This window comes from Numida meleagris, chromosome 2 (genome assembly GCF_002078875.1).
Source record: "Numida meleagris isolate 19003 breed g44 Domestic line chromosome 2, NumMel1.0, whole genome shotgun sequence".
NCBI classification, from domain to species: Eukaryota; Metazoa; Chordata; class Aves; order Galliformes; family Numididae; genus Numida; species Numida meleagris.
In genome coordinates, this window is record NC_034410.1 from 24,693,103 (window position 1) to 24,714,498 (window position 21,396).

The 21,396-nt window shown below is 39.8% G+C and overlaps 1 protein-coding gene across 6 annotated transcripts in view; it reads right to left on the bottom strand.

The window, feature by feature from the left end:
• Positions 5,523-21,396, bottom strand: part of ICA1 (islet cell autoantigen 1) — a 72,341-nt gene continuing 56,467 nt past the window's right edge. For 3 of the 6 annotated variants that reach the window (XM_021385962.1, XM_021385961.1, XM_021385956.1), the window contains 6 exons: positions 20,714-20,763; positions 18,039-18,101; positions 17,892-17,933; positions 13,988-14,272; positions 9,089-9,187; positions 6,245-6,448 (listed from right to left, as the gene is read on the bottom strand). In XM_021385962.1, the coding sequence (XP_021241637.1) occupies positions 6,327-6,448; positions 9,089-9,187; positions 13,988-14,272; positions 17,892-17,933; positions 18,039-18,101; positions 20,714-20,763 (661 nt within the window). In that variant the 3' untranslated portion in view covers positions 6,245-6,326. Of the gene's footprint in view, positions 5,697-6,244; positions 6,449-9,088; positions 9,188-13,987; positions 14,273-17,891; positions 17,934-18,038; positions 18,102-20,713; positions 20,764-21,396 lie in introns of those variants that run through there. The other 3 variants (XM_021385957.1, XM_021385958.1, XM_021385960.1) reach the window with 3 other exon arrangements.

Genomic DNA, 21,396 nt, shown 5'->3' on the forward strand with positions numbered 1-21,396 from the left:
GTGGACGATGGGAAGATGTTGTTCATTTTCTTGATCATTATTTCCCTGCATGATGAGCAGTAATGGCTGTACACACTTGCAGGTAGGCTTGCTTGCCTGTGGTTTGGTGACAAACAGAGGTAGATGTAGGGTTGGGATACCCCTGGACCTGAGCCTTGGGCAGGGTACTGTGACTTAGCAGAACAGGAGGTATTTGGGGGAGAAAGCCTCGGAGCTCTTGTGTCCCTATGGCCTGTTTGCAGCCCTCACCAAATTGAAGGACAACCTCACTGGAAGGTCTGATTTCCCAAGGCCAAGCTCTATCATAGATCAGAAAGTTCCCTGGGGGGCTTGTCTCATTCTTCGTAACCACTGTTGTCTTCTGCAAATGGAATCAGACTAAACCCTGCCAGGTTTAGATAGGTGAGGCCACCTCTATGTCAGACTTCGGTATTTTGAAGCTTGAGTACTCGAGTTCAGTGCAGGCTCCCTAAGCAGCTATAATAGCAAAGCAGTTACTTCAGTGGCCAATGAATTTAATTCTGTATTTTGTGTGTTGAGGATTTATCATGAGGATTGCACTTGGAATAATAGTAGGGTTGTTGTTGTTTTTCTAATTTGTTGGACCCGTACTTGTTTCCTGCAGCCAGCTGTTATCTACCAACATAGGTGGAGACAGAGCAGACGATTTCATTGTGTAGTGCATTGTTTCCAGCCTGTTCATGAAGCATACGGCTTCCAGCACCTGTCCCAGGGCCTTTCCTACTGCGTGAATAGCTGAGGAAGTACAAAACAAAAAGCAACACCCTACAGAGCAGGTCTCTGGGGACTTCAGTTTAAAGAGAAGGGAGGCTGAGCTCAGCTACTGTTCCTAATGGCTGAGGTAGGCCTGCAGCCATTCCTTAACCCCTATCTGTTTGTGTGGAGTGTTCCCTACCCCATAGAGATTTCAATGCAACCAAAGTAAATTCCTGTCAGGTAATAATGAGCCAGATCTTCTGGGAGTTGTATGCGGCTACATGGAAGTGGCAGCTTCCCAGCGTTGTGCTGGGCTCCTGTGCAGGCAAATACCTTGTTCTTCTGCACAGGAAAATTAGACTGGTTTATAATTAGTGAATAAGGAGAAATGTCAGGGCAACGCTTAGGAGAATGGCACAGCCAGGCTGCCCGGTGCTGGAGGGCTGATGGTTACCAGAGGCAAAACGTGCTGTACCTGCCCGGCCTGCTAGGCTGTGCTGCCCTTGTCTGCTCCTGGCAGCTGTGCACCTCAGTTGCCCTAAAGGTACCTGGGTCATACCTGGCATGTGTTAATGCTGCTGCACACACAGGGCCAATAATTAAACTCAGCCAGGTAGAGAAAATGAGAATTCCTGTTATTGGAGAATCCTTTGCTCTAGGGCTGAGGCACGGATTTTATGACTATGCAGCCACAGACCTGGGCTCCTGTGTCCTGTGCTGGGCCACCTGTGTACAGCCCTGGCTCTGTGCCTGTGCTTTTGGGATCATATGCTCTCCAGTACCATCACAGAATTATAGTTTGGGTTGGAAGGGACCTTCAGGATCACCCAGTTCCCACCCCTCCCCCCATGGGCAGAAACCCCACCCACAAACCCCACCCACCAGATCAGGCTGCCCAGGGCTCCATCCAACCTGGCTTTGAATGCCTCCAGGGATAGGACTCCCACAACTGCTCTGGGCAGCAGTGCCAGTGCCTTACCACCCTCAGTAAAGAATTTCTTCTTCATACCTAATCTAAACTTCCCCTCTTTCAGTTTAAAACCATTACCCCGTGTTCTATCACTACACCCTGTGATGAGGAATCTCTCCTATTTTTCCTCCTGGCCCCCTTTAGGTACTGCAAGGCTGCAATGAGGTCTCCCTGAAGCATTATCTTCTCCAGGCCAAACAAGCCCAGTTCCCTCAGCCTTTCTTCACAAGAGAGGCGCTCTAGCCCCCTCAGCATCCTCGTGGCCAGCAGCTCCACGTCTTCCTTGTGCTGGGGGCCCCAGGCCTGGATGCAGTACTCCAGATGGGGCCTTACAAAGGCAGAGCCAAGGGGGGCAATCACCTCCCTCACATGTTGAGTGAGGACAGCAGCCCCACAGCACATGCCTAGCTCACCAACGCGGCGCTAGACTGTCTCAGCATCGCTGCTTCTCAGCTGAGGCAAACCCGCTGCTTCCCAGCTGATGGAGAGCCCAGTTGCTGCTCTGCTTCCTGCCTTCCCCTATGGTGGTTTATTTAAAAATAAGGCATTAACAAAGAGTGGAAACTGTAAAAATAGGCCAACCAAAGGGTGGGCACAGCAAACCCTAGATGAGCCAGGGTGCCTAGGTTGCAGTGAGGGCTCAGCTTCCCGTTACTTATGCACCCAGAAAATCCTAGAACTACACAAGGCCCCTGGATGACCACAGGTTACTGTGGCACAAGACCAGCTCTTCAACTTGCCCTCACCTGTGAGGTGAGTGAACAGTGCTGCAAGCTGCCCAGCACACAGGGCTTCCCTTGCCCACCTAGCTCGTCCTTATGGCCTGTGCTGTGCCTCCCTGGCAGGGAGCTGAAAGCAAGTGGCTACTGCTTGCTGGATAGAAAAGGAAGGGAGCTGGAAAAAGTGAGGAAGACCCTCACCTATGACTTTACCACACCAAGGTCTGAGTAACTGCAGAGAGTAGGCAGGACCTCCCAGGTCTTCCTCCTCTGCCTTGGGGCTATCTCACCCTGCGCATATTGGAAAAGCAGCAACCAGGAATGGAATAACCACTGAGCTTTTGTCACTGGTGCTCATCCAGTATCTCCTACAGTGGCATACAATGGTAGATTCCAGAAGGGCCTGAGAAAACTCATTCTGATGTGACACGGTGCCTGGGTCCTGAGTCCTCATGGCAACTTCCTGCGTATTGGAGCTGTCACAGCCATGTGGTCCAGCATCTATGCATCCAAGTACATCAATTTATAGAATCACAGAATCCTTAGAGTTGGAAGGGGCCTCTGAAGGCATCTAGTCCAATTCCCCTGCAATGAGCAGGGACACCACAGCTAGATCAGGTTGCCCCGGGCCTTATCCAGCCTCGCTTTGGAAGTCTCTGGGCAACCTGTTCCAGTGCCTCACCACCCTCACTGTAAAAGATTTTTTCCTTATATCTAACCTAAATCTCCCCTCTTTGAACTCTGGATGTGGAAAGAAAAAAGGGAACAAACTGCATTGTATTCTATGATGTTGGAATTGAATTCTGATCACCTAAGGAGGTCAGAAAAAGCTCCATGTTAGTTTTCTCCACAAACTGTTCAGTTTCCCAAGGTGCACACTCCAACCTCCCTGAAGTAGCTGCTCTTGGATTTGCAAAAACCCAGACTCATCAAAATCCACTACACCATCTTTAATAAACTTCCTGATGAAGACAGTTAATCAATTACCACTGTTTTCATCTGCCACAGGGGTTCTGCAGCTGTTTTTATTTTAAGACAATCCACTACAAACCAAGAATATGCAATTGGAATGAAGCATATTAAATCAAGATGAACATTATGTGTGTAGAACAATCAATCCATAATTTTGCCAGAATGATTAGCTACCCTGTTGTCCCAATTGCTGCTAAGCCTGTACACACATCACAGAAAATCCTCTGACAATGGCACTGGAGCTTGGAGTTGCTCTGCAGCCCAGGCTACAGACAAGCACATGCCGTACATATTACAGTTAAGGAAGTACTGCTTTCAACTCTGCAATTAAGATTTCTGCCAACAAAGAATGCCTTTCTGCTAGGTGTTTCGTTTGTCTGCTCTTCTTAAATGAAACGGTCACAATAATAATGCATTATATATAGGGGTTTTGACTGCTTTTCTTTAAGCAAAATTAATTATGTATTAAATACCTCTCACTTCTTCAATTTAAAAATGTGAAAAAATGGCATAGGCAGAAAGCTAAAAATTCAAAGCTAACTTTAATTTTAAAAATATATAATACCGGAAGATTCATAACATGAACTAATCAGTATTGCAGTTCAGGGTAGAAACCTGCAGTTGTGGATTCTGTCACATGAAAAGTATGATCTAAAACATGGTGAGGATTCAGAGCACACTTAGCTGAACCTGTGCAACATCCTCAATTTTCCTAATCAAGACAGGAGAGTTTTGTTTGTTTTAAGCATCCTGGAAGTCTACAATCTGTGACCTAAAAAAACAAACACGAGAATTTTTTGAGTCTTTCAACTCTAAGTACAGTAAATTAGCTGTTTTGAAGCTGTTTTGAAGCTGTTTTGAAGTAGCATCACCTTTGCTTTTATCAGAACTGCTTTAGCCATTAGCTAGAATAGACGGTCCGCAAGTGTTCTAACAAGTATCAAGACAAATACAATCAGTAACAAGGTTAGCACTCACAGACTTCCTTAAAGCTGCAAGAATCTGATGATTTCCCAGGTAACCAGGTTGGGCCGAAAATGCCAGCACCCCATCTATCCCTTGAGCTCCTAACATCTGAGGCATGGCAGACAATTACTGCTTGAGACGAAGAGGACTTCAGGCAAACATCCTGTGTGATGAGTGCAAGCTAGCACTCCTAAGTGTCACTGCACCTCAGCATAAATGTTAGATATTTCTTAGTTAATCCTCTTTGCAGATGCCTTCCTTACTGCTGCAGACTATGCTCAAAGTCAGGACCTCAGGCTGCTCCCCCACAATGCTCCAGGAAGTTACACATCTCAGGAGAGACTCCACAGGTGACAGCTTATTGAGCAAGGAGCCGCTACCAAACTGCAGGAAACAGAATGGCCCCAGCGCTGGGTACTTCATCAAGAGAAGATCAGGCTATCCGCTAAACATGAAAATATGCATAAGCAGCGTAAATGACAAAAATGGAATTATCTTCCACTTTTGGACTTCACAGCAACGCGGCACCTTAAGCAGGATTTTGAACATTATAAATTTGTCCGCAGGTGTTTAAAACTTGATGAGGGTTCAGCAAGCTGATCCCGTCAGTCCCACTCACCCTTCCGCCAGTACCACATTGCTTTATAGCTAGAATGGATCAAATACACGTTGATGTTGCACAGTGCAGCCATCAGATCATGTTCTACTGTGCTTGAGAAGCGGTCCAGCTCACTTAACTTCTGTACTACCCAGTTACTTTGAGGTGTGCAGTGCAGGTACTTAGTTATCTAATAGACCCCAGGGCAAGGATTAACTAATTGAGCATACAACTATAAGGAGGTGAAGATCAGCTGAATTTTAAAAGGCCAAATATAATAAATTGCAGAGCAGGCCCTATACAGTACATATAGCAAACATGCAGAACTTGTGATATATAGTGGCCGTTGACACATCCTTTATACCTTCCTTTGCTATAAAGGGAGAGCGGGGAGAGAAAGAGACACCAAGTAAATTCAGATTCTCTGATTATCCTACTGCAGTACTATTCCAAAACAATGTGAGGTAATGGTAAGAATTATTAGACACTGCCTAAAAACTGGCCATCTGGGATCTTCAGATGCCTGTTTCGTACCAACTCAACAGCACTCCACCAACTCAACCAACACTGGGAATAAAAGGTCTTTTTTTGTCAAAATCATTTTATTAAAGAGTTAGTTAATGTCACAACAAGCTCAAAGTAACACATGCTTCAGAAATAAATTTGATGAAAAATACTCTGAACAGAAATACGAATGTTTTGAAGGCATGGTAAATCATCAGTTGCAAGAAACTTCTGCAAACAGGTGCAAATTCTGTTGGTGCAATGAAAAAAAAAAGTCAGAAAAGAAGACTTCTGGCCATTTCGGTAGTACAGCTTGTCTAATAATTTAAATCAGAAAGGGCACAGTTTCCATGGCTGCACAGACCCAGATGTATTTCTTCAGTAATTAGCTCCAGCACAGCTTTTTCACTGTGAGTACTAACAAAACAAATTTAGTTGACATCTAAATGTAGCAGCAATATATATATTATACACGATAGATGTTTGACTCATGCAGCCTCCTCACTTACTTACATTATTATTTTTTAATTTACTCAAGAAACATTATAAAAAAATAGGTTTGCAATTTGTATTTCATTCCAGTGTTAGCTCTGCATCACCTCAGGCAAAAACAGTGTTTCAGCAGATAATCTAATTTGGCAAGAAATCTGCCCTAATTCTTAACCTCATTTTTGTAAATCCATGTAGAAAATAAATGCAAACTCTTTATACAAAACAAGAGCAAATAACTGTACCTATATAAAAGAGGATTTAGTTTTGTTATCATGGCGCATACTTTAAAGTTTCACAACAACATACTAATTTTAATTAATTTATTCTTTTTTAAACCCAAAAATAGTGTTGATGAATGGAAGAATGTGAGTTACCATGGACAGCTGACTCATGCATTAAGCAATTCATGTTCTTTATCAGTTTTCCCAACAGCATCAGGATTGGATAAAGGGTCAAGGTCAGCAAAGAGACTGAACCAGGCAGTCAAGTCTTTAGGATTGCTTGTAGGTTCTGGGGAAAAAGAAAGAAAGAAATAAAAGTATAAATTTGGAGTTCTTCCTTGTCAGCTATTTTAAAATGAAACTGACTGAAAGTTTGGCTGAGGTCAAACAAATGCCATGCTGTTGTTTCATTTATTACTAAGGGTACTTCTGACAAGAAAATCAGAATGATTGATTGCATTTTAAAACACCACCTTTAACAGAATATGGAACTTTATTAAGAACAAATGTTTTATGTCTGGCTGGCTGTGTACTTTATACACCTTCTGCCATGATAAATACAGGAACACTTTAATTAAAAATAGACACAGTCTCACTCTGTCTAGCTTTGTTTAGTGTAAGCTATTTTCATAGAATCATAGAATCCGTTGAGTTGGAAGGGACCCTTTAAGGCCACCTAGTCCAACTCCCTACAATGAACAGGGACACCTACCGCTTGATCAGGTTGCTCAGAGCCTGGTTCCAGGCTGACCTTGAATGTCTCCAAGGATGGGGTATCCGCCACCTCTCTGGGCAACGTGTTCCAGTGCCTCAACACACTTGCAGTAAAAAAACTTCTTCCTTATATCCAATCCAAATCTCCCCTTCTTTAGTTTGAAACCACTTCCTCTTGTCCCCTTTCTTCTTGTAGCCTCCCTGTAGATACTGACAGGCTGCCCTCAGGTCTCCCTGGAGCCTTCACTTCTCCAGGCTGAACAGCCCCAGCTCTCAGCCTGCCCTCATAGGAGAGGTGTTCCATCCCTTGGATCATTTTTGTGGCCCTCCTTTGAACCTGTATGGAGGACTCCACATCTGGATGCGGTATTCCAGGTAAGGTCTCACCAGCACAGAATACGGAGGGGCAGGATCATCTCTCTGACCTGCTGGCCACTCCTCTTTTGATGCAGCCTAGGATACAGCTGGCTTTCTGGGCTGTGAGGGCATGCTGCTGGCTCATGTCCAGCTGCCATCCGCCAGTACCCCGAGTCCTTTTCAGCAGGGCTGTGCTCTATCCTTACATCCTCCAGATTGTATTGATAAGTGAGGGCTGCCACAATCCAGGAGCAAGACCTTGCACTTGGATTTGTTGAACCTCATGAGGTTCACCTGGGCCCAGTGCAAGAGACATGTGCCTGTGTGTGTGTGACTACTTGTGTATGCAGCTGCATACCTGAAAAAAAGCAAAAATTAAGTGGAAGCAAATTCTACTTTCAACCTTACAGTCTTACAGGACTGAATTCCTTAGCCTAAATCCTGTTCATGTGACCGTTGTTCCCTGTATATGACCATACAATGTCATAAGTCATGTCTCAAGTACAGCTTCTAGTATAAAGGTAGATGTTTTGACTGATATAAAAGAAAAGTGAACCAGGCATATGTTGAATACTAAAAGCAGCTGGAATACTGTATGTCTACATCAAAATACAGATGTTGATGTAGTGCAGATTTTCAAATTAAAGAGGAAGTGACTGGCTGCTATGAAGAAGGTACACTGGAACAGGCTCCCCAGGGAAGTGGTCATGGTCCCAAGTTGCCAGAATTACAGAAGCATTTGGACAATGCTCTCAGACATATGATCTGATTTTCAGGTGGTCCTGTGTGGAGCTATGAGTTGGACTAAATGATCCTTATAGGTCCCTTCCAACTTGGGATATTCTATGATTCTATGATCTTTTTTTGGTGATCCCATGCTTAGCATGCGTTGTGTTCATAGCAAAATAAGATGTACCCTTCTACTCAGAAAGATAATGTTGCATGCTAAATGAAAGCATTCTTTGTGAAACAAGTAATTTATGGACAAAACAGGCTCTGCTTGGCATTACTTCCATCTTTGTGTCTGTGAGGCTGGAGACCCTAGCACTTTCACAAACACAGATTTTATAGCTGAGTGCTCTTTATTTTTCTGGTGAAGGGATCGCAGCTGAGACATCTTATTCATTTCCCAGCCAGTTCCCAAAACATCTTAACTGTCTTTTTCTGCTAGGCTAAAAGCAGTCATTTGTTTAATCCTGGGAGGCAGGGGAAGGAATACACATTGCTCCTTCCTTTTGCACTGAACATTTCTGATATAGCTTCTGCTTGAAAGTGAATGCATAAAATAGGCTCCTAACTGGAATAAGGATGCAATGCATTCCTGGTTCCCCTATCCAAAAAAACCCTAGTCAAAATCAGCAGGGCTTTGTCTCATGTAGCAGGACTACATACTCTTGACTCACTTGCCACAAGTGAATTGGTTCATACAGACAATTACTGATATGATGGATGTTATCAATGAAATTTATGATAAGGGCTCTTCTGACTTATCAGTAGCCTGTATTATAGCCTAGAGCCTCAGAACACTCTTTAGCTTAGACTTAGTGCATGCAGATGCTATTCTGTACGACTCAAAATTGAAGCAGCAAAACAAACTGTAGTGTGAGCTCCCCTATTATCCAGTACATTATTCTTCTGACATACTACCAGCACTGAAGCCTACAAACAAAACACATACCCACAAATACTATATGTATAATCAACACTGAGAGAGCAATGCAGTAGTAAGCACAAGACTCTTGATGTGTAAATGCTATGAAAACAGGCTTTGTTATGGTAGATGAGGTGGGAAAACTAGAAAGATGTAAGTCACAGTTAAAGAGGAAAAGCAAAGCATCTCAAAAAATAAATGACTTACCACCTTTCATTGGCGTTTTGTTAGCGTTCACATTCAGGCTGTTCGGTTTCTGTGCTGGCTGTGGTATAGACAGAGGGCTCCCACTGTTAGCTGCCCACCCTGAAATTCAATAATATAGCAGCATTAGTGGTAAGAATTACCTTGTCAGCTCTGACACTTCACTCTCCAGCAGCACAGTGCTCACACCAGACGATGGAGCACAGTATTATGTTTTGGTTATGGCCTTTTGTATCTTTCCTCATATATGAGAAATCAGCAGTCAGATTCTGCAGACAAACAACATCCCTAAGAACACAGCATCTGTGGATCAGTCTCTTCATCTCCAGATTCAAGGAACTGTACACTTTTCACACTTTTAACCTAGTTAGAGATAGATTGTTTTCTTCTGTCTCTTTTATCCAATCATACTTAATATGCCAGTATGGTAATTGAGTCAGCCAGAGCTGTAGAGTGAGGAATATCAGCTACATATGAGCAAAAATATTACATGTACTAAACATTTTTTCCATCTTCCTTTACTTTTACAGTTCCAAAGACTTACTTCATCAATTGTTCCAGAAATAAATGTATTTTGAGACCCTGGGTTATTTAATGAATTATGAAATGAGTAATTCTAAAAAAAATCATTTGTTGCCAAATACTCCAAAGAATTACATTTGAGATGAACTAGTTGCAGTCAACTTAAAGTTAGGTTTTCATTGAGTGTATTCTAGTTATCTTTCATTTATAAGGATCTTCTCACCAGGGAGAGAGCAATGACGCTGAAAAAAGTGAAACCGGGTATTCACAATTTATTGTTCCTACCTCCTATTTCATAACCTCAAGATAATAATGATAACTACAGTTATTGAAGCTGGATGAGCCAGGCTGGCAAAATGAAGTAGGGACGGCATACCACAAAAACATAGGAAAAATAGTCCCTGGTTTAAGGTATTTAAATTCTTAAACTTTATCACATTCAGGGGACCAAAGGTCATATTTCTAACACGAGTATTACAATACAGATGTGTATAGCTTGCTTCTATTTCTTACTTCAATGGTATCTCCTTTAAGTGTTGCCTGGTCAATTATCCATCAAGGAACTCGTATATCTAATTCTGCAGTATCTGAAACAAGATATTCATCTGTACACATGGCTAGCATTTCCTTGTTCTGCCTCTTTTTCTGCAAGTTCATGCTCTCACATTCTTTATCTGCTCTCGTCTTCCTTCCTCCCCTTACTTTCTCTACTTTTGAGACTGTCAGATATTGAGAGCTGCTGCAACAGCCACTACGTTACAGAAACCCTACTTCCTCTAACAGATTATTCTCATCACTCTGATCTGGCATTGACTATAAAGGGCTCAAGGCCCATGCTGTATTATTAAAAGGAAGCAAGAAGAGTGTTTCTATAAAAATCACATAGATCAGAAAGGGAATTTTAAGCCACAAACATCCTCTGTATCTCTGAGAAACCTAAAACTTCCTGAAAATCTGGACGCAGAGGGCTCACATACATTTGTTCTGGGCAAAGGCAACAAAGGCTTACAGGCCAGCTTGTGCCTCCTGAAAATGTGATTTTAAGAGTTTAATCTTTCAAACAAAAAGAAGTATGGCATTAACACTTCACAGTGACACGCTTTTTCAGATGTTTTCTCTGCTTGTGTTACAAAAGAGAAGAATGGCAGAGGACACAACTACAGAAAACTGTAATGCTTTCATTTGCATTCAGATGTATTGCAAGGAAGTGCTTTATATGTCGTGGGTGGCAACGGATAAAATGAGAGGCTTAAACAAACAGGGCCAAATCCTAATTTCAGAGAAATGAATGGGAGTGCTGCCTGGAAAGTTTCTGTGCAAGTTCCAGTGCCTCCAGTCAGCTCAGGAACAAACCGATGTGAGCGTGCACTGCTGCGACTGGCGGAGCACAGAGCAGAACAGCGTGGGGCACTTGGCTACCTGGAGCCTCCACCTGACTCTCTGAGCTGAGGCCTGGTGAGCAGCCTGCCCACGTGATGCTGGGCTCTGGGTCTCTCTCTCTACAGCACAGACAGCTCAAACACTACTTAGAAAGCGAAAAGAACTTAACCATAAAAAAATCCAACCAAAAATGTTCTGTAAAATAGACGATGCTTGCCTTATGAACTTCTGGATCTACGAAGGCTTTAGGAAAGACTGCCACAGCATTTTTATGCAATACTTTCGTGAATTTTATTTTTAGCGTCCACTTACGGTGAGCTGCAGAGAACAAAGCCTGCGCCTTTCAAAACCAAACTGCATTCTGTATCAGTGTGACAGCATTTGCTGGCCCCACACTTGTTCTAGTTTGCCTTGTTCACAGGGCAAATTCATTCTGTGACTAGACAAAAGGTTATCGCTCTGACAGCAAGGAAATCAAACAGTCTGCTCTTCAGCGAGCTTCTTCACAAAATTACCACAATTAAATTCAGAAATGGAAACAGTAAGCTGCATATTTTCTTACCAACTAGAATATGTGCCAGTGTAGGTGATGCAAAGAAGAATTCTCAGTGGCGTAAGTAAGTAAACGCAGCCATAAACATGAAAGAGAAAGCCAATGCTCTCTGTGAAAAAGTGGCGAGGCAAATGAACTACAAAGCTGTATCTAGAGTGAGATATAAAAGATTCACTGGGAGCATGCTTTGTTTTTATATTTGTACATATATTCAGACATTTCAAACCAGCATCTGGTAGTCCCATAGCAATTCAGAGTCCCATTGTGCTAGATCCTGTCTATAAATACAGCCAGAGAGGACTCGGAGCTGGGAATTCCTGACCGTAACAGTTTACAACCTGCATAGCACTGTGCCTGTTTTACAGATTAAGATCTGAGGCAGAGAGAAAACAAAGCCCCAAAGATTTATGAGCGTGCTTAACATAAAATAAGTAAGTAATCCCACTGAAGTTAATAGAAAAGTTAATGTGCTTAAAGTTAAGCATGTGAGTTTTAAGAATTTTTATGGTCTTAAGGCCAAATTCACACAGGAAGCATGCACCATCTAGGCTCTGCTGCAGCACCTCGCACTGAATAATTATTAAGCAATCCCATCAATTATGGAAAAAAGACGTACAGCACAGTGTATATATGTATCACAAATGCCTCAGTAAAATATCCATAAATCGTATGTTCTAATATTTTTGTTTGTTTAGATATGTTTATACTGCAGTTAGTATTTGTTGTTTTTTTTTCTCAAATGTCACTGCTCACAGATTTGACAAGGTCATATTATGAAAGAAGTGCCATGAAATCAAATGCAGTTTCGCAAGAAATGAGATTTCACAAGATATAAAAAGCATAGAATTTCACCTTCAGATAAAAAATAAAAATAATGCTTTTCACTTGACAACTAGAGTCAGCCAGGAACATGATGATTATCAGATACGATCACTTGAGTTGATTATCATCTGTGACTTTTCAAATGCCAGTAGATCAATTACCATTATCTTCTCCCAAATCTTGGAAATTAATTTGAAAGCATCACTATATTTTACTCTTTTAATGCATGATTCTATGATGATACTACGTTGACAGAACTACTTTTCTATTTCTTGTGTTTCTTGAATGCAACATACATGACTTGCACAGCCAGCATCACTGTCTCATGCAAGTGAAAGGGATAACAACAAAACAGATACTCAGCTATTTTTAGTCATTAGCTTAAAATATGTCCTTGCATCAAAAAAGGTGTTTTTCATTGTTCCCTTTCTCCCTGTTCAAGTTTGACAATGCAGTGACTAAGCCTCATTATTTTTTCTGTTCCTATTTTATATAGTCAATTCCTATACTGTTCCAGTCCCTCTTCACTCTATTAATCATACTTGTATATGCATATATCTCATCATAAAATTGCACAGCATTGCAAATGTCATTTGCCCAGTTCCCATCTAAGTGTTGAAGTCAGTGAACCCAAGTATCTTGCTTGTGCTGGGAGGAAGGAATAGTAACTGCATTAATTATCAGGTAACTTTGACTTTCTTATTCTTGCCAAAATGGCACAGGTCATTTCACATCCTACGTGACTACGAGTTTCCCAGGTTCCAAGTAGTCTTCAGGATGAAATCAGTCTGCTAGTCTTCCTACAGCACTCTTCCCCAAAGGAGATGAAAATGACTGTTGGGACTGGGCCCAAAACAGCATGACTCTCCTCTAGTTTGCAGTGCCCTACAGAGAAACCTAGGCTGGCAGCTACGGATGGTGGGGAGGACAAAGGTAGTTGCTGTTGGCTGGTTACCACCAGTCTCCCTCCCACAGGCCAAAGAAGCAGTAGGAAGGTTTTTCCCTTTCCCTTTCCCCTCTCTATTGGTCAAAAAGCTCAACAAATGAATTGCATAGAACAAAGGGAAGAGAAGGAGTTGTTACTCGTATCAGCAGACAGATGTGCAGTCTACAACACAAATTCACTGGTATGGTTGCTAGGAAAAGGTATTCCACTCTACCTCACCTATATCCTTACCATGCGACAGTGTGGGGTACAGAAAATAAATGCAACTGATTTTCACTAAGTTGTTTAAAAACAGTATTTCCAGACAAAATAGAGTAAACCTTTTTAGTTCTTTGGCCCCTTAACAAACAGACATACCAGTTGTGATTTAAACAGTAATATCCATTCAAACATATTTTCTGTTACAGAAAAAATGTGTCAAAGACCCACAGAACACTTCAGGAATTATAATGAAAATATTCAAGATAATTATTTTGACTTCAGGCTTTAGAGTTATTCCTTCACAAATACTGAAGGCAGGGCTAGAAATATGCATGTTTTTCTCCAGGTCACACTTTGCTTTAACTTCAGCATTTCTGCAGCTATGGCACAACACCCCTGCACTTCTAAATAGCAGAAAGCCATACTCTAAAGCCTAAAAGCAGAAACAAAATGATAACATACCAAGATGAGCTCTTACCATGTAAAGATGACTGCAAGTCATTCATGTTTTGGTCTAACAGTTGAGAGGGCAAATAGCCTGATGGAGTTGATGCCACAGCTGAAGTGTTATCCCCATCTCCAGCTGAAGAGTTCATGGCAAGATCAGAAAGCGCAACCTGTCCAAAAACTGCTGTCCACTCTTTGCTGAACTCTCCCTCTTCCAGGGAGGAAGCATTGAGGATCTCATTCAGTAATACCATGTCATCCTTATCACTAGGTTCTGACTCCAAGGACTTCGCAAACTTATCTTTTGATGCTGTCTCTGAACAAAACAGAGTAAAGATAAATCAATATTAAAACAATCAACGAATGGAAGAAACATTTTCAAAATACTCAGTCTAGTTTCTATGTATTAACTATGATGGGATATTTTTCGATGAATATTTGTCATTCTCTCTTTTAGAACTAATTTTCTTGGATACCTGGGCTTGTAGTTTATGCAACAAACTATTCCCTGATTACCTTAGATAACTGCACTGCACTTCAGACTCATTGTCCATTAAAAATACTACAAGCATACTTAAATATCTACTAGATACTGCACCAAGACCAATACATAGTCTAATACCTAAAAACATAGGAGTAAACTACTTTGAAGTATTATATAAACTACTTTTTGAAGTATTACATAAAATTCCTCTCAAAACAATCAGATTTGTACAAGCAGAAAATAACGGGGATGATTCTAGAATTTTGTGAGAACATACTTAAGATAGCCTTTATAGCTTTCTATTCATTGCTCACAGGGATATGCTGTTCTTCTCTAATGGGTGCTGTTTTATCATGTAACTTTTGAATTCTTACATGCAGTAAGAATCATAATCCTTTCCACTAGCTTACATGATGTTTGGAAAGTGAAAGAATCATCTATGAATGCCAAGTGTTATTTTACCTGGAAACATTTAGAGTTCCACTGTGGGAGCAAGTGGAGGACAAAAATGGTGGTTAACAATGCTGATGTTATGTTATCGAAACCCAGATCAGTTTATCTTAACTACGCTCATTTCACACTTGTGGTAAGGCTCAGAAACAAATTCAGTTTTCCAAATTGCTGATATATCAGCTGAGCTCTCCAAGTTGCATACAACTTGCAGAGATGTTTTAACATTTTTGGGTTGAGATAAAAAATTGATAGTGGCACAGTGGTTGCTACCAGAGCAACAGGTCATTTGATTTAAATGCAACTCAGGAAAGCTCTCTTTTAAAAGCTGTAGTAATTTATAATGAAATGGCTGAAGTTGAGTCATAGGAAAAAAAGAAGTGCAAAACTTTTAAAAATAGGCAGATGAGTCAACATACACACCTATGTACTAAGAAACAAAGACGACAACACATAATACAAGGGTTTTTTACACTGCTGAAGTCAACATTGAGAGTAAGCTCCTCTCTAATTCACATCTTATGCTCCCTGACAGGATCAAAAAAATAGGAACAGAAATATTACAAACAAGTCAATTCTAATGTTCCTACTAGACTATAACTAAAATACCATAAAAAACAATTTGTTCCCATGAATATTCAGGTACTTTCCAATCTTCAGATAAATAGCAAAGAATGTTAACATTCTCCAAGCACCTACAATTGCCCCAAATCTCTATCTGTTCAAGCGGCAAGGCAGAGGGGCACATTATTCCATATGGGAAAGATGCTGGCTGTTTCAAAGACATGTAAGAACTGTGATCTCTACTGGGCAGCACCATCTCAAAACTGCTCTCAGTAGGTCCCTTCATGCACTTGGAAAGCTTGCAGGGGGAGAATCAAAAAAGGCACCATTAATAACAGATCTGTTAAAGCATACTACCAATACTAATCACAACTTATGTTTACTATTATGGAACAAAAATTTGGCAGCAATACAGATTAGGGAAAAACTCTGCTTCATTTGGGTATCCCATTGCAGAAGTCCCATTTCTACTGGGAGAGAAAGTAAAAGCTACAGCTTTACACCAGAGGAGCACTTAAATCTTGCTGTACTTTGCATGACCACCAGAAATCAGAAGAGAGACTAATTTCTTATCTCAGCAGTCTTTCTGGTTTTCCTGGGGAGTGAATGCAGACAGAGTAGGGGATGATAGGGTGGTGCCTATGCTGAAGTTACCTCAAGTAAACAGCAGTAAAGCTCTACTTGTTTGCAATAATGGTTATCTTGAAAACAGTCTAGCTTATCGAGATATTACTCATGCGGTATCTGTGCTAGATTACTAGAATGATATGGACTTTCTAACCTCACCTATAAAGCTTCTATTATTACTTTTCCTGTTTCTCTGTTTTTACTGCCCTTTTTCACAATCAAAATTGCTTCTTTGCATTCACATTCTGCCCTTAATCTTACAAATATCCATGAAAAAAACCACAAACTCCCAGTAAAACACTAAGAAACCAACTGTCACTATATTCTCTTCTGTGCTTGCTTGAACAAGCATCTAGCAATACTTATATTCCTTTGCAAACATGCCTCATTTTACTGGTATTAAAAAAAATAGGAAGAGAAATTAAAAATATTTACAATTATACATGGTTTGAAATACAGGATAAAGACTACCTTCTAAAACACACACAAAAGTGTAACCTCTAATTACACTAGTGCAGTTAAAATAGCATAATATTAATTAGTCTAAAGCTAGCTAGTATGTAAAATTAGGGTAGATAGCTAACATTAACATAAGCAACTTTATCAGATGTGGCTGCTTCACAACTGCTTTCATATTGACTTAACTATTTCACTAAAGGAAAAGAACAGACTTCCAACTGATGTGGCTAAACTTGTATGACCAAAAATTGTATGCATTATCTATATCCAAAGGTTGAAGAACATATGATTCAGGAGAAAACCAGGAGAAAAAAGGCCACATACTAACTTTTTATTTGTTAACCACAGAAAAGGAGTTGTCACTACTATATCGGTTCACAGATTAGGACTGCTATCTGCAGAGGTAGCTGAGGAAGCTTTCAATGCTTCTGCCTGGGTTAAGATGTAATTTCCCCACAGTACAAGAGACTGCCTGTGGCAAGCCAAAGTCAAAGTGTTTGCAGATCTGCTGTTCCTTAACCATTGTGAAGACAGAGCCTTAAGTAGCCCAAATAAAACTCTCAGGATGACTGACTAAACCACACAAAGGGATTTTTTCTTTGGTTCTTTGTTTGCTTTCTGAGCTGCCACATTATTTTGTTCTTGTTGTTAAGGTTGTTTTTACTCATTCTTTTCAGATGAACAAGTGAAGAGCAAATGAAGAAACTATATGCAAAATTCTTATTGCATATGGGAATTCAATATCAAAATTCTGGCAAGTAAAACAGCACCCTCTGGAAAAGAACAGCATATCTCCTTGAGCTGCCACTAATCTAATGAAAGTGTAAGGACTGGAACAGAACGTGGAATTGAAAACTTCTTTCTCATGTCTATTTGAGAACAACACAGCAGATTTAATTAACTATAGGGTTGAAAGAAGTTACCAGTTCTTAAATGTTTTCTAAGAGGATTAAATAATTTGTTTTTTAAATCTCCGCTTTTGATATAAACTAAGTGAAGGGTTGTGGTACAACAAGACAACTAAAGAAACTGCAAAAAGTTGTAGGAGAGGCAAAGTTTATGGTGGAACCTACTTCAATGGAGCAAACACAATATAACCTTGAATCACCTGGTGGAACGTTTTATCCCCAGTAAGGTTTGTTTAATATTCTTACATCAGGTACAGTGCCTCTGTATGTTTATTAAGTTTATCTTCCTTTAATGCTGTTTAAATACTGCAACTGAATAATTTCATTCAGGAACACATCAACCTTTCAGATTATGAAAGCAATTAACAACTAAGATTAAAATTATTATCTTGGTACCTGTAATTGAAAAGCAAATGAAACAGATATGCACAAATGTTTCATACCATTTTCTTCAGGTTGCAGGTCTAATAAGTCATCTACAGCACCTAAGTACAAAAAAAAAGAAGAAAAATTAAAAGCAAGAAAAGATTTGCAGTACACTGACAATCACGTTGTATACATCTAGATGTAGTTTACTTAAGACACTTCACCTGAGTTCTGCTTGTGGTTATAATTTCCTTGTAACTTGGATAGGGTATCCTTTCCATCATGAGCTGTAATCAAGAGCCATAAACATCAAATCACACTTGGCACTTGATGGTATTGATGGAACGAGAACATGTTCACAAACAGTGTCACTACATTCAACATGCAACAGTTGTTGTTACTCATATTTAAAATTAACCTGGTCATAATGGCTAGAAGACCCAAGATATAAGTATTTTTTAAGTAAAATTTCTGAATAATAACCAGCTGAAATCTTCCCCAGCATCACTACCTGCCTCACAAGCCCATCTCCAAGCCAGGTGCACCCAAATGAGGCAACCCCAAGAGTAGAACAGATGTCCACTTTCCTCCAGAAGCAGAGATGCCTTTTTTGTAAGTTTGTACTTCCACAGGGCAGGAGAGAGCACAAAAGTGCTCAGGATCTCATCAATCCTTAAACTGTTTTTCTTGACTATGTATCAGTTCATTATACTAACTAGAAGTTAAGAAGTAGAAGCAGTTGATGAGGAGAGCTGTGAAGAAACAGTTCCATCACTAGTGGCACAATGTCTATTATTTTAGGATATACAGGTGTACTTTGAAAAAAAAAAAAAACAATCTTAGCAATGTTAGAGACTTGCTAGTATATGAAGAGGGAAAAATTTAGCAGAAGTATTCCAAAATACTTCAGTTCCTTTTAGAGACGAAGGAGAAAGAGATGTAACAAGGTATTTATATTATGGATAATGCTGAAATATTTGACAGCTCATAAATAAGTGAGAACAATTCTAGACAATGCCTGCAAAGAAAACACTTTAAAAGTCAGGTTTTTATAACCAAAAATATTAAAATATCTGGTAAAATAGGGATCCAATTGCTTAATTGCAAAATGGTTGAAACTTCTAAATAATAAAAAAATGTCCTGATGTGGTGCCACAATTAAAGAAAACACACAAGCAAGAATAACTAACACAATTATTCAAATAATTGTAGGTAACTATGGGCTGGTAGCTCATCATTACTCCTAGGCAAAAGAACAGGAGTACAAGTGTTCCTGTAATAAAATGTATTTTTATGGAAAACAGGCTTAGTTTAAAAGTAAAATAAAAAAGATCAAACCAATAACAACAACAAAAAAACAACTAATTCAATTCTTTTGATAAAACTGTGAGCTTTTTTAGTAATGACATTTGTTTAGAAACAGGTTGACTTTGCACTATTCAGCCTTCCAGATAGAACGTTAGCACTGCGTAATATCTATAAGAAACATACTGAATGGATTAGGAACATGACAACTAACAGATGTCAAAAGAAGCTGCTGGCAAAAATAATTGCGAAGTAGAAGTGTTTCCAGTTTAGATCTGCAAGGTTTAGTGTTATATTCATTGCTTTTCAATGGCTTTAGCAGCCATCTGGAAGTAAACACAGAATCCCTCTTGAAAAAAATGTGCAAATAACTACCAGACTGTTAGAGGTGGTCATTCAGGCCAGTCACTCACTTCCTACAGTCAAGCTGGAGAATTTAATACCACTAATTCTTAAGATATGTCTCCAGGAATAAAGGATACAAACCATGCTTCAGAATGGAGGAGTGAGTCCTGGAAACCCATGACTAATGTGAACTATGCTTTCATAAACAAAAAAAAAAATCAAATATGAACTTCTAACTTGATATAACTGAAAAAAAATGAGATATTACTGGAAACAGAAAAAAAAAAGAAGGCAATGAGTAGAAACAGGAATGTGATTCTACCTTCTAGAAACACTGCTGGTGAAACCAATATCAGAAATGTCTTGTACGGTAATATCTTTCAAATTTTAAAAGTTATGCTGGACAAGGGAATGGAAACAAAAACTTAAAACTAATGGGCTAAAGAAGATGTATTACAGATACCAACATGGTTAGCCTATCATGAGGAGGCTCTGAACTGGAAGATTCTCCATTAATTTAGTACATAAAGATATACTATAAAGTCACAGCATAACTTAGGCTGGATCTGTCTGGAGGTCATCTTGTGAGCCACTCATGAGAGTAGAGCCAGCTATGAAGTTGGATCAGGCTTCCAAGGGATGTGCCTCAAACATCTCCAAGGACAAAGATTTCACAGCTTCTGTGAAGACTTATTCCAGTGCTTTGCCACCCTTGTAAAGAACACTCTTCCTAATACCTAATCACATTTTGCCTGTCATTTGTCTCCATTGCCTTCCATTCTTTCACTATGAATCTCTAACTAGAGTCTGGCTGTGTCACTGGGTAGTAACCACGTATCAGGTCATTGGCAGAAGTTGAATATGACTTTGGCCAGCTTTTAGCCATAAGCTCCATTGAATTCAGCAAGTTATGAACAGAGTGGATGTTTAATCACTGGAATAAAGTAGCACAGTAAGTGACATAGTTTTCTTGTCTTGACATCTACTGATCAGAAAATCCTCTCCTCCAGGACATGCTCAGTATAAGAATTATGCTTTGGAAAGCAAACTGTTTGACCTGTCTGAGAGTAACTGAGTGAAATGCAGTGGGACGCAATACATAAGATATTACATTTAACAGATCTTCCTGGCATTAAGTTTTATGCATTTGTAGGGATTTGCTTATTGAAGCTGAACATACATTAAACAAACAAAAAAGAAAACAACACATATTGCATTTATGAAGTTGAGAACACATGAAATAAAATACCTGAATAGTCTGGTTCCTTGGTATGGCTCTCCTCACCTAATGAAATCAACCTTAATTTGAAAGAGTAAGAAACAACATTGAGAAAACAATTCTAGGGATAGCAAATGTATTTTTCGCTTTTTGGTCGCATCATTACAGAATCATAATGATAACACGTAAACAGTAACCCATATGTACCCCTGCTTTTGCTATATATGCTCGTTTATTGTTGAATTTTATTGCTGTATTGGAAGAAGTCTGTTGAAAACCAAAATAATATTGAAGACCAACTGTCAAAACCTACCACCTTTTCATTCTGCACCTAACTAAATATTGTAATGAAAGCACAGAGTATTCTGTCTTTTCCTCATAAATACCTCTAAGGAGATGTAACTGGTCCACAGAAAAACAGTTCACACTTCTCTTTTTAACTTTGTAACAGCGACTAAACAAAAAATAACAGTCAGGTGAGTTTTGTCCCACTACAGCATTCTAAAGAACCAAAACGGCAGTGCCGATGAAAAAGCTCTTGACATGAAAAAAAAATATATTTTTTTTCTTTTGAAAAAGGGAAGTGGCTTACAAGCCATTCTTACACAAAGGTTCTCTCTTCAATAAAGAATATACATTTTCCAATTGCTACTATTTTGTGCAAAGCCATTTTAACTAGTAGGGAATGATGCAGCCACAAGACTGATGTAGTG